This window comes from Alligator mississippiensis, chromosome 9 (assembly GCF_030867095.1).
Source record: "Alligator mississippiensis isolate rAllMis1 chromosome 9, rAllMis1, whole genome shotgun sequence".
Classification (NCBI taxonomy): Eukaryota; Metazoa; Chordata; order Crocodylia; family Alligatoridae; genus Alligator; species Alligator mississippiensis.
In genome coordinates this window covers 9,354,230-9,367,987 of record NC_081832.1, presented here as the reverse complement: position 1 = coordinate 9,367,987, position 13,758 = coordinate 9,354,230, and the positions used below count along the sequence as shown (strand labels likewise).

At 46.7% G+C, this 13,758-nt stretch overlaps 1 protein-coding gene and 1 long non-coding RNA gene across 2 annotated transcripts in view; one reads left to right on the top strand and one right to left on the bottom strand.

Moving 5' to 3' along the window:
* The window catches only part of LOC132243425 (uncharacterized), a 20,939-nt gene extending 7,181 nt beyond the window's left edge, over positions 1-13,758 (bottom strand). Inside the window, exon 1 of the long non-coding RNA XR_009455003.1 lies at positions 13,495-13,758. This is a non-coding gene — a long non-coding RNA (uncharacterized LOC132243425). The remainder of the gene's footprint in view (positions 1-13,494) is intronic.
* Positions 2,093-7,002, top strand: LOC102571559 (uncharacterized). Its single transcript, XM_006264702.4, has 3 exons — positions 2,093-3,011; positions 5,023-5,080; positions 5,473-7,002. Exons 1-3 carry the CDS (start codon positions 2,877-2,879, stop codon positions 6,687-6,689), a joined length of 1,410 nt encoding a protein of 469 aa, XP_006264764.2. The 5' UTR covers positions 2,093-2,876; the 3' UTR covers positions 6,690-7,002.

The following is a 13,758-nucleotide window of genomic DNA, read 5'->3' as shown; positions in this document are numbered from 1 at the left end:
TTCAGAGACCATTAGCTTTTGAATCACTGCATGGGGAGGGCACGCTTGTGATTACAATTAATTAGCACTTAACAGAAGCTCATGAAGTTTGGAAGTGTTGGGGGGGGGGGGAGGAGGTGTCCAGCCTTGAAAGCATTTGTGAAACACTGGACTAGATGATGGTATCTTGTAACCCTACCGGAAAGCCAGCCTTGACCTGAAGGCTGTTCAAATCTTTAACAAAGATGGTTACTCACAAGTGTTGCTCTTAAATGAATTTAAAAAAATGTTAATACAAACTCTTGTCTGTTAATCGAGTTTCAATTCTATGGTGTCTTTGATGTCTTAACACTTCCCCCCATTCAGCCAGTTTTCCAGTTAAAAAAGCATCTAGTTAAATTAAGAAGTTAAGCTGTAAAGCATTGAAAATATAAATGGCCAAGCCTTTAGTTGTACACCATAAAGATGTAGAAATAGAAGGATAAAATGGCTCCTTCCTTGCCTACCCAAATATTTGATCTCTGCAAGTATCTTTGAACATTTCTTTTACTGTTAGTACCAGAATATCTGTAGCATGTGGCAGCTATTACCTACAAAAGACAAGCTGGCCAGTAAGGGGTAAAGTCTCCCTACTCAGAGCTAGAACATTATCTTGATCTTTTATCTAGGCTGGTTCTTCAGTGAAGTTGGATACAGGAGCTATACCAAAGTACTTCCTTGAATACACAAAGCCAGAGATTAGGTTACACATGACTATGCCAGGACCAAGACAAAAGCTCCTATATTACCTGGCACACTCCTACTGAATTATTAAAGCTTCTCTTCAAGCTGAATTTATTCACTGGGTAATTAGTCAATAGGAGAGAAGCTTTCCTTTTACAAAGCTACCGTTGACAGCTCTTGGATCTTTTGTCTTTTTTACAGCAACATGTTTGCAGAGCAACCGTCTGGAATTACAGTGACCATCAGCAAGCAAGCAGTCCATGCTTGTTTTGAATCTGCTTATCTTTGGAAATTTGCACTAGTAGCAAATCCAAAACCCTGGTAATGCCTGGTGAACAATATTCTCCCCATTTTACAGAATGGCAAACTGAAGCATAGCTTGTACTGGTGAGTGAAACTGAGCCGGTGCCCATGGAGACAGTCGAATTCTGAAATCCTGAAGTCCGGATGTTCTCTTGGTTCCTGCTTCCGGTTCCAGCTGGACCTATTCTGCCAGTGCAACTTTTACTTGCGTGTTTGGTATTTTGCACAATGGGTGCATCTACACGTGACGGTACGACAACATAGCATCCGTGGGCATCTACACGTGACCAACAGCTACTTTGCCGTAGCGACGTCGGTATAGCATGCAGCTATGGCAAAGTAGCTGCTAAAAATAACTTCACCATGTGTACAGTGCAGTATGGGCTGTTACTGCACCGTGATTTAGTACTTCCAAAAGGAAGTACTAGATCACGGCATGGTAACAGCATTGCCATAGTGACATGTCGATGCACCCAGTATGCCACAACCCTAAACGCAGCTCTCCTAAACTGATTCACTTTCTCCAGTGCTTTGGCCCCATCCCCAGGAACTTCGAACCTAGCTTCTGTTTCTCCATATATGGAAGGCAACCAAAGCTGGAGTCGGGAGGCTATTAAAAACTGCCTGCCAAAACTGTTGTAACCAACTGATCTTAAATTGTGGCCAGTGCCACTTCATTTATTCTGATCCTGGCACGAGAAGTATGATAGTAGCTTCCATTGTTATAATGGCTGCTAATTCCTCTTTGTGAGAGCCTGTAGCACTGCTCTGGGTTCTCTAGTACCTAAGTAGGGTTTATTTATAAATGAGACTGCATGTTTTTCCAGGTCCTGTTATGAACCAGACTGGTCAGGAATGAGATGTGCTACTCCGCTAACAATCTCTTGCCGTCTGGCATTCTGTTAACTCCGCTAGCAGGGTGGATGCAGTTTAAAATAACTCCATAGATGAAAAGGCATGTGATAAATTAAGCATTCATTTACTGGTAGGAGATGTTGCTAGCACACCCAAGCTGTTTAAAAATCAATTTGTCACGATTACTCCTGCATGGGGTTAATGTTCACGTTTATCTTAGCCAATGAAAAGGCGGAAGAAAATAGTAGCTTGTTTTAAAACAGCAACTGTTTCATTGTTTGTTTGTTTGTTTGTTTTCAATAAAATGTGGAAATATAGATATTGTCCTCAGGGTTTTGGAAACAGTTAGCTCACCACATCTGTATTTTTCATTAACTTTCTTAATTCTACAGCACTCTGTGAAGTGACAAAACTCAGGGCAATACTAGGAGCAGAGCAGAACAGGTTGGGTGAAATACAACGTGCTGTGGTTCAGAGCATTATTGAATGCCAGTCTCAGAAGTGAAGTCGTTAACAGGCCCTGAAAATTAATTTCGATCCACACAACATTTTTTCTATGAGCAGCTAGCAGAGCAGTTCAAAGATTATTCAAAAGGAGGCACCTGATAGACACAAGTGTTATATGTGCACAGATGCTTTAGATTATAACGTATCTCCCTATATGAAACTAACTCAAAATATGCAAGAAATTATGGAAGAGGACAAACAAGCGACAAGGGGATGATGGTGGGAGAGATTTGCCAGACAAAACTCCTTAGAAAAATCTCTTTTGTTGGTGTCCTCTCTTGTCTTGTTGGACAGGAGAGGCTAGCGACTGAAAAAAATGTAGTCTGTATGATTGTGTCAGAGTCTCATCAAAGGCTGACCTAGGCATAGCATCACAATGGTTCTGCCTGGCTTATCCATCTCGCCACCTGAATACTTTTCCTTGGTGCTGTGCTCACTGCTGCCATGACCACACCACTGGGGAGATGAGAGAGAAGATGCTGAACTGACCCTTGTCACCTTCTCAGACCATGGCTCTGTTAAGGGAGAAGATCCCCAACAACTGTCTCCCCTTCAGTGAGTCGTACCAGAACGTACTAGCTACTGTTTTACTCCTGTTGGGACTTCTTGTTGTATTGGATAATGCCATCAAAGTTGTCCTTCTGGTAAGCAAGCAATAGTGAGTATGGGGGTGGCTTCTTCCCTTAAGCTACTAATAACCTCCTTTAACCTGGTGTCCTACGTTAATGCTAGGGTGTTGTGTGCCACTGGAGGTGGGGTGGGTGACTCAGTGGGTTTAACTTGAATTGGTAATGGTCCCAGCTGTCATGCTCTGAACTCACATGCATGTTTAAACATATAAGGAAACATTTAGTGGTTCATCCCCGGACTTGAGTACTTACCCAGTAATTCAAAACCACAGTGCAGGGTGTGGTGTGGGTGACTTGATCAGAGCTGTTCGCGCTCCTCCCTGTCAGTACTGATGTCACTGCCCCACTGCGATGCTAGAAGTCTTTGTGTTGCCAGGAGTCAGGCTGGGAGATGCACTGGCACTGTTTTACTCAATACTGATATCAGTGTCCTAGATTGCTGCAAAGGGGAGGCAGGGCACACCGTGTCTTGGGGTGACTTGGTATGGGGTCCCTTCCCCCCATTCAGTACTGACCTGTGGTCCTTATGTGGCACTAAGGGAGTTGTGTTGACTGAATGGTTGAATAAGATATAAAATTGAGGTCTGAGCATTTCTGGCCTTTTTAGATCCTATGGCAGTTGATCCTATGTAAAATCCAGAGCGGTAAACTAGTGTGCTGCCAAATTACAGCCTGGGTGACTACATCCTTTCTCTCCCTCTCTTGCTCTCACTCAAAATTCCTCCCACAGTCATTGTTAGATACAGTCTTCACTCTTCGGAAATATTGTTTAATGTGCTATAGCATCACTGCCCAGCTGTCACTTTTCATCTGATAGGTGGCTGCCTCTCAGCAGTGAATGAACCTAGTTATTGTATGAGAAAGATGCAAGATAACTTAATGACTAGTAACATTTGTAGTTATATCCATCCGGAAAGGGTAATGAGATTTCATGCTGTGAGCTCATGCTGTTGCAGGATCGAAAAGGAATTTCTTTCCCCATAGCTGACTGGGTGTTTACGATCTTAACACTTTCTAAAAGCATGAGATATTGGCCAAAGTGGGAGGAGGTATATCAGATTAGATGGACTAGTGAACTGATTGGTATCCTAGACTACATAGATGCATGTTTTCTGCTAGTACTGTATAGCAAATTGGGGTGGGGGGAGAACCCCTGGTGTGATATAGAAAGATCCATGGGTGCCTTAGCTAGTACCACCGGTACGCTGAAGACATTTCTTTCTACAGCTGTCAATAAGGTCCATCAATTACTACCAAAATATCCCTCCAAGTGATGTGCCCCAGGGACAATGCCTCTTAGAGACATTCCTGCATCCTGACTGCTGGGTGGCAAGAGTGGATGGGCAATTCCTAGTGAGTCTGCCCTGCAGTTTTGTGCAAAATCACAATAAAGGTTGTTTGCCCAGCGGGTGCTGAGTCTTTTGAAGGCATTTGCACTTGTGGATCATGTGAAATCGTTTGGGGTTATTTCAACAAACCCCAACAAACAGAGCAGCGTGTATCCTAATCTACACAGCTCATGCATGGATTTCACAAAGAACTGATTTCAATGAAGTTCCTGGTTTGGGGGGCGGGGGATGGAAACGGCATTGTTAAAATCCTTTTGCGCCTTTTAAAAATAAAAATGTGTGTTCTTTATTTGGAGGTTTTTTCATTTTGAAGTTTAATTTTAAGCAAGAAAATGTGAGAAGAAAGTTCAAATCTACATGAACTTTTAAAAAAATTGGAAATCGTTTCACTGACGTGATCTTAGATTTTTGCTTTATGACTGTTTTCAAGATTTTATCTTTTCTTCTCAGGGAGATGCAGTTCTCAAAATCTCAGACATTCTCACAGAAAAGGAGAGCACTTCCTTGCCCAGTTTTATGCTCTGGAGTTAACTCCTGACTCAACTAAGATTGCTGGCAAAACTCCCATTCAAAGTACTGGGGATTTCAGCACAGAAATTTAGGGTGGTAGGGAAATACCAATATGGAAAAGATGATGCTAATAATGATGGCTGTTGCTCCCTTCTTCCCTTCTCCAGATCTGGAGATACCTGAGACAGTTTCCGAAGAGAACCTTCTACTTTTTCATCACCAAAGGTAAACAGGGACCATAGTGCAACTTCTACTCTCTAAACTGTGAAATGTTTCAGCCAGTTCAATTATGACAGAAGCCCTTTAATGTTTTATGTTCCTAGGAGCCTGGGTTCCCATTCACTATCACTGCTGCCAATGGTGCTCCACCAGTAGAAGCAACAATGGAAAACTCAAGGAAAAATCTCTAGGGCAGCTATAGCATCTTTGTTCTACTTGCCTGTTCCCCCTTTCTAACCCTTACCCATCTCTCACTAGTGCCCAGCAGAAAGTCTGGGGTGAAAAGAGCCATATTTGACTGACTAGGAGCCACATGCATTTGCTTGGATAATTCAGCTCCAACACAAACGTTGTGCTTCCATTAATTCATTTCTTTGCTCTTTCTTCTTTCCCTGAAGGAGATGGATGTCTCAAAACACTGAAGGCCCTTTACTGCAGCAAGAAATGCAGCACATGGAAGGACTTGGTGCTAACTAAAGGCTGCAGGAAAATGTCCAGTCTGCGCTTCCACTGCACTGTGGATCCCTTGCAGCTAACTGTGAATGTGAACCACCTCAATGGGCTGAAAAACCATGATATCCAAGGTGACAAGAAGAGCAAAGGTTACCAAGGCCCTTGGCCACCAGGCCACCAGAACACGGATGATGACAAAGCCAGTTGGTACGGATACAAGCAGCACCCACAAGCAAACTGCCAGCCTAACCAAGAGCAGAGTTCCCATGGCTGGGATAGCCAGTCCAGCTCCCCCCACTCGGACAGCGACAGTCCCCAGCCGGTGTGCCCACCGGGATCCACGGTGTCACTCATGCATTCTCCCTCTGGCTCCCGAGCACAGCTTACAAAGACCAGGTGCAGCTTGGCTGACTGGAGCACTTACGCACGTGACCCCCAGAGTGCCACAGGGGATAAACGGCCTGGCTTGGACAGTGCAGGAGAGGCTATCCAAGGACAGAGTTTCCTGAATCAGCCTGCTGGTCCCAGCACAGAGGAACCCACTGCTGCCCGTTCAGAGTGCTCAGCTGCACACGTTCGCCACCAAGTCAGTGAGACACCATTCATCCCCAGCCCAATCCTGCCAGGCCCCAAGCGGGTGGTGTACTCTGCCTTGACTCCCAACCCAGAATCAGGAGCCTGTCTCAATAACTGTCCCCACTCAGCACCCCCTCAGAGGAGTCCCAAACACCACTCTGGCCCTAAATTGCACCAAGGCCTCCCACTGGGCCAGAAAGCCAGACTGTATGTCTATCTTGTCAACCCGCAGCCTCCCCATCAGAAGCACACTGCTGTAGGGGCACCCCACGATTTCTCAGCATCTCGCACTGTCTTGGCCAAGGACTTGCTGGGAAAACAGGCATCTCACAACCGTCCCTGGGAGGGTTCCAAGCAAGGCTCAAGAGGGCAGGGCATCTGTGATCCTCACATGCAGCGCAAGAGCATCTGGGAAAGAAAGCGCCAGGCCAGTGTTTTGCAATCGAGTCCAGGCTATGAGAAGCTGGTGGGAAGCAGCAGTGGAACCAACATGACCCATGAAGAACCTTACTGCCCCAAGCCACCCATCCTGGTAGACAGAACAAGGGGGAGTTTGGCTTCACCAGCCCCCAGGAGCAGCACCTGAAGGTACCTTTGCTTTGGGTTAACCAAGTAACAAGACTTCCCTGCCTGGCGTGATTAGGATTCTGACTCCAGATGAACCTAGGGAGTTTGGGACTAGGCAGAGTGAAAAGTAGAACGGCCTTCTCTGCTCTTTCATAGTCAACTTTGGATGTGTTGGGTTCAATAAAAAAAAATGCGTGAAGCTTCTGGCATGCAAATTCTCTGTAATGATTGGTAGTGGAGATAAAACCCAGGGGGCCTGGCTTCCTCTTTTAAGGGGCATCACTTCTTCAATACATACATTTTAACCACACCCAGGCTTCCTAAAAGCACACTGCATGAAGTCCCTGAGCCTTTAAACATGACCTTTGGGGATTTCTCTCATAATCAGGGAAAAATTCCATTTTCATTTGAGAACATATAAATATTGCATTGCGACTAAAATTGTAACTAGTGTGGGCCCAGAAGAGAAATTTCCACATGCAGTCTAGGAAGATTGGAATAGAGTTTGCAGTGGAGTTGAGATAAAATCATTCTAATTTCCTCACAGCCCCCTCCATCATCAGATTGCCTGGGAAACAGGTCTACAGCTTGTTCCTCGGCCATCACAGTGTATGAGAGACATGCTTGTTAAGTGTCCTTCATTTCCAGTGATATCACTGCTTTTAGTTCCAGAGCCAGAAATTGTTTACATCCTGAAAAAAAAAGCCCAACTGAAATCAGAGTCAGTTTGACTACATAGTTTAAGTTTCATACACGTCTAACCCTGTGTACCCTTTATCAGTGGTCTTTATCACGTGCTGCAACTGTCACTGGGCCCCGGCAGACTGAGAGCCTTGGGGAGAGCTGGGCTGGTTGCAAAAGCAGCTGCGTGACCTGCAAGTACAGTTAAACTCCGATGTGGTCTCACTCCTAATGGCTGCTCTAAAGAGCATTCAAAATGAGTATTTCAGTAATCTACTACAAGGTCTCAGGAGCTGAGCCTTGTATGGCACTGTGACAGAGTGCCTGAGGAGCTCTGTCACTTTAAGGGCACAGAAAGAAGAGCAGCTCCCCATTGTGACTCATAGCACTTTGCAGAAAGTGCTGTGAGTTGCAGTGATCCCCCCTGGACCCAACAGAAGTTCGCTGTTGGGTCCAGGAGCAAGATTCAGGTGTTTGCTGCCAGCCTGCAGCCCGGTCTTCCAATGACACTCCTCCCTGCCAGGTCAGATGCTGTTTCAGAATTGCAGGGAGTAAAGGGAGCAGAGGGCTCTTGTTTCTAGGGTTCCCCAGTCAGTGCTGGAGATTGGAGACCCCGACTTTGGAAGGCTCCAATCCACCTACCCCACCCTCCAGCACCAGTTTTAAGAACACCAGACCGAACTCCCTCCGCTCCCTTTCCTCCCTCCCGTTCTGAAAACAGCAACAGGCTGGGAGCTCCCCAGACACAAGTTACAGAACACGCTCTGTTTTGGAGCGTGTTCATCTGAGCCCTCATGCAATGAGGGCCCAGGTTTTTGTGGGATCAGGGCCTTTTCCAGTGGTCTGCAGCCATTCACTTCTGTTTGGTTAAGGCTGTAGACTGCCTTCTGGGGTCAGATCAGGTGAAAACGGTAACTTCTGTCGGAGCCCTAGGAGAGCCAGAGCCCATCTCATAGCCTTGCAGGACAAACAGGGCACAGCTGGGCCTGGGTTGCCATAGTAACTGCTAATAGAATTAATTAGGGGGCACTTGCAGGTAACCTAAGGAAGTCTGTTGACGGGAAGAGGAGCAGGGACCGAGGAATATAAGGCAGCTCCAGAGGCTGGCTAGGCAATTTGGCCAGGGTCTGGGGCAGCTGAGCAAGGAGCTCTGCAAAGGTGCCTGAGAGAGCTGGGGCTAGCAAAGGATTTAGGCCCAGGACTGGGGCAGCAGCCTAGTTAGAGCTAGAAGGGCCTGTATGTGTATTTGGATTACAATTTTGAGTTTAGGGAGGCTCAGAAGCCCTAACCCAGGGGGCAGGGTTTGTGTTTAAGATCATGATTTCAGTATACTGGGCTGGCTGCTGAGGGATTGTCCCATAGTATCCCAATTGCCCCAAGGCAGGGCCATGGTCCAGGGGCCCAAAGGTCACTCACTGGTCACAGCTACAATGTGGGGAAGCCTGATACTGATAGACCTGGAGGTTTGGGGGGGACTATAGAGGTGGTTAAGGAGGTCCCATAGTGCCCTGGAGGGGGTGGTGTTGGGGGTGCTGCAACCTGACACAGATGCCCAAGAGGGGTGACCTCACATAGAAGTCTGGTCCAGTCGGCAGACTAGCGTGAAAGGACTCAGCTACAGCAAAAGGATGGAGGCTTGAGGAGAAAGACCATTGACAGAAAGAGAAGGCCAAAGCCTGATACTTCAACAATGACAGGCTCACTCTTAGACCCTTGGGCACCCTCTCTCCTAATAAATCTTAACATCAAAGACATGGCAGAAGAGTAAGGGAGGTGAGGGCCCTTGGAGTAGGAGCCAGGCAGGGTTTGTGTGGCTACCTGGGAGCATCACGGCTGCCCCTAGGATCCCAACCTATTACAGCCACACTCGGTTCACAACAGAACAGCCTTATCTACCCTAAGAGGTCCTGATCGGTGCGGTGCTACCGCAGTGTAGACAGCTATTGGATTGCATGCGTTTTGGATGCAAGAGCATCCATTTTGGTCCATTTAACCAGCACTGAGCATAGTGCAGGTCTCATCCAGGACTGAGGCTTTCAGGCACTACTTTTGGGCAAATTATAATAAAGATCTAGTCACTAACCAGTGGGGAAACTGCCTGACACAATTTCAGCAGTGACCTCTTTTCTTTGTGCAGACAAGACCTAAGGATCACTATCTGCTGCCAACCAGTCCTCCCTAGGAGGCAGAAGGCAGCTATAATTCATGCAGTGAGTATCGGAGAATAGAGACTCTGGGCCAAAGCATTTTACAGCCTTGTGTTGAATCCCTATTTGCAAAATAACTCCGAAGATAAGATGTTCTCATCAAAAGACTCCTACTGCAGCAGCAAGCCTCGGCCAAACCGCAGTCCTGATTAGGAACATCGTCTGGCTGAATTGTTTCATTTAAAGCGGCCCACAAAGGATTTTTAAATGTCTTGTTATAGCAGCAGTTCCACGCTGAATGAAGGTCACAGCAAGCTCAGGGCATCAAAGCAGAACACTGGGGACAAAGAGAAAGGGCCTTGGATACTGTTTCCTACCAAACCAAACCGAATGTGTCAGCGCAGCTTCCCCTCGAGATGCCCCAACCAGCCTGCCAGTCACAGCTGGGATGGTGGCTGGTGTCCAGATTCAACATGAGCAAAACTAACAAGCTGGAGAGTTCCCACAGTACGTTCCTTGCTCTCCAGATAACTACTCTAACTGCAGACTCCAAAAGGATGTTCCATCCTGTGTTGCAATAACCAGTGAACAGGTCTCCATGACAAACCTGAGAGCAGAGCCCCAGACCACAGAAAGTCTGGCGAAGTAGCAGCATTAACTGAAAGGGGTCAAAGAATCACAGTAGCTCTGCTAAGCTTTAGAAATAAAAATAGCTGGTTTTCTATGAAGTCAGTGCATGCCTCCAGTGGCTTTTGGAGCAGATCCAGGCATGCTTTGCTGTTTTTTGTCTCCACCCCCCACCAAGGGGAACCAGGGACAGAAAGGAGCTTCAAGGACAGCCCCACAGACTTACTTCCAGGATCTCCCTTGGGTGGGGGAGATTTGTGCACAAAGTGAGTGTGTGGCCTGGGAGAGGGCATCTGAGGATCAGCAAGGAATCATGTCTGGGAAAGGGCATCTGAGGATCAGCAAGGTTATTCCAGCAAAGGGCCTGTACTCTAGGCTGAAGCTTGCCCTCACACTTGCTTCTTTTTACCATGGATGCCTGCAGAGGCCTGGCTCCTGCTGCCATAAATTGTCCCTTAATCCCCTTGAAACAGTGTTTATTCATAAATGGATTCCCACCTGGAACTGTATCTAGTTTGGGGGACAGTCTATTTTGTCAAGAATCTGTTCCCTTTGACCACCTCTGAAATCCCAGGCCTGATGGGGTTGTTTGGTGGGCTAGGACAGGACATGTCCATGTCGGACTGGAGTATTTGTAACAGATGGTTACGTCCAAGATAGGATGTTTTGGCATGTATACTTTATAAATCCCAAGTGGAAATGAAAGGGAAGAAACCAAAAAGATGTCTGTAATTATGCTAAACTTCCTACAACTGCCTTGCAATTTGGATGCAGGATTACACCTAGCAAAGCTGACTTTTCTCTAAGCCTCAGTTCCCTACATCTGTTACCTCCAGCTAGCCCTATTTTCTCCTTTTACTGTCTCCTTGCTGACCTGTTTCCACATGGGCCAATATGATAGATGGCACTTTCTTTATCTCCTTAGTACAATCAAAATGGCAATTGGCTACAATAATACATCTTATTCCTTGGGATTCCCTTCACCCCAGTCTTTATATATTGCTGGTCTTGGTAACCTCCATGGGGTAGGGCCTTGCATCTTTGCATGGGTCTTTAGCACTTAGCCCAAAGTCTAGGTCTCCCCAAACAACCAGACATCATTTTCCACTGAAGGTGCCTCCTTCCTAGAGGAGCTTCAAGCTCAGTCTCCTTAGTGAGCTTTGCTGGGTAACGTGCACTGATATAGGTCTGTAAGGGTACTAGGAATATAGAGAGCAGCAAAGGGTCTGCAGACTATGAGCTCGGTCACACATTATTTAAGTCGGTTGGAATTTTCTCTTGCCATCAGTTAGAGCAGGATGGAGTCCAAGGGATGGCAGGTAATGGAAATCAATCTGTACGGTAGTTACATCGTAATAATCCAAAAAGGAGCCCAAATGCCTTTAACAGACATAAGGTAGGTAGAAGAGATCTGACTTGATGATGCAGCACCTGAACTCCAGCATAGAGAGTCAGTGCTATGGAAAGGCAAATGATGGCGTGCCTTGGGGGTTTTCTGTACCAGATAGTGTAGTGAGATGGAAACAGCTAGCGACTCCCACACACACTCTAAATCAGAACGAGTCACGCCAGACCTGTAGATTTCAAATGTTGACCCTATTTCTCAAAGTGGCCCCAGTTTCTCATTCCTAGAGTTAACATGGGGGATGCTCTTCCTGAATTAAATATGATTGTCCGTGCTTTGGGCAATGGACATTTGATGTGGCCTTTCAAGGGAGAACAATGCCTGGAGGAACAGCCTGCTCTCTCCTTAATCTTTTACGAAGCCAAAGGTGTGTAGCACCATGAAGCCAAACCGCAAAGTGGACACAAGGGCAGCCATAAAGTGGAAGGTTTCAAAGCACATTTTTTTGTCTTGAAATAACTAGCTTTTTGTGGTAATAAAAATATCTTTAGAAAACAGCTGAGTCCAGATCTGTTGTTTTGAACTCAGATCTGGATGTGGGTTGTAGTTTAGCAGTTTTGTTGTGATGTATCACTGGTACGAATGCTTTGGTGCTCTTTTAATGTGGCAAGAAATGCTCTTGTTTCTAAGTAGTGGCCTTGCAATTACTACATAGATACTTTTATTAAGGACAAACTTCTATCAACAGCCTCTGGCTTGAGCCCTCTTCCTTCTAGCCATACATTGCATCCCAATGGTAAGGTCTGTTCTTTTGGTTTCCTTTTGTAAGCTCTTAGCAGTGTGATCAAACTGTCCAAAGAAGGGTGTTGACGAACTATTGGAGCAGTCGGGCATAGATATGGGAAGTCAGCATGCCTGGCAATGGATCAGCCAACAGATCTGTTCTGATGGCTGATCTGTTTTTTCCCCTGTGCTTTCCTACAACAATAATGTGTAGAACCAGAAATAAAGAATTCTCCTGGGAAATTGCTTGAAGTCCTGCATGCAGCCAACCTGGGACTCTCTATGGGTGTGCCTACATGGCACAAGGCAGTGCTGTGGAGAGGCCTGAGATAGCTTGGATACCGGAGGCAGTGTAGCTGTGTTAGCAGGGCACCCGAGCCAGACTAATTAGCTGTGATGAGCAGGACTGATGCTGCTTCTGGTACCTGGCCCTGCATTGTCTCTCCCAGATCTACCCCACACGCATTGAGGAGGAATCTCTTTTCTCAGGCCAGGTACAGACATCCCACTTTTACCAGTATGGCTAGGTGCGGGTGTTTCCAGGTGTCCAGTGCGGGTGTTTCTGAGTAGTTAGGCTGCTTGCCTTGCTCCTCAAGCTGAATGGCTTTAGGGCTAGGGACAGACATTACACATAAACCAGTTTAAGTGACCAGAAACTGGTTTAAATCTAAACTGGTTTAAACCCGTAACTTAAACCTGTGTAAGTGATCAGAAACCGGTGTAAACCCGTAACTTAAACCTGTGTAAGTGATCAGAAACCGGTTTAAACGTGTAACAGAACAGATGTTCGGTGCACAGAAACCAGTTTCAAAATGCCCAAAACCAACTTAAGAGAAACCTGGTTGAGTGTTGTATCAGACTTAACTGATTGAGCTCAAACTGGGTGATGCAATGTCTGTCCCAGACCCGTGATGGGGAGTTGGTTGATAGCCGTAACAGAAGTTCAGCTCGCATAAATTGACTTAAACAAGGGCAAAACCAGGTCTAAGATTAGCTCCTCTGGGCAAATGGGCAGTGACCTGAACGCATCGCAACTGCGCCATTGACAGAAAACGGCATCGGCCGCGTAACAGGGTTGGCCACCCTTAGCACATGAAGTTACATAACCCACAAACACGCAGTTGTCATTCCGGTTTTTAACCGCATGGCTAGCCAAATTCACGTGCTAAAAGTTGGTCGGGCACGGCCCGGGCATTTCCCCCTGTTCCTATGAAAAAGTCACAACTTAAGATTGATTTCACCTCGGTCTTTTCAAACGCCTTACGACTGCCCGCTCGCACAGGTGTCGAATCGTTCGGTTTCGTAGACTTTAGGGCTGGAAGGGACCTCGTAACATCTGTCAACGCTGCAGGGGGGTGTTGCAAGGGATGCGCACCCCAACACATCTCCCACAGCGCTTGCAGCACCCCCGGGCACCCTGCTGCAGGCCTCTGGGCTGGAAGAGCCGAGCACCGCTTCCTGCTCACCTCAGGGCCCGGCTGTCAGGCGCGCGCCGCCCCGCGAGG

What these genes read in the sequence shown, in the direction of transcription:
- LOC102571559 (XM_006264702.4), top strand. Translation starts at nt 2,877, where the DNA reads ATGGCTCTGTTAAGGGAGAAGATCCCCAACAACTGTCTCCCCTTCAGT. An exon ending in CCATCAAAGTTGTCCTTCTG is followed by an intron (nt 3,012 to 5,022) that starts GTAAGCAAGCAA and finishes TCCCTTCTCCAG; the next exon opens with ATCTGGAGATACCTGAGACA. An exon ending in CTACTTTTTCATCACCAAAG is followed by an intron (nt 5,081 to 5,472) that starts GTAAACAGGGAC and finishes CTTTCCCTGAAG; the next exon opens with GAGATGGATGTCTCAAAACA.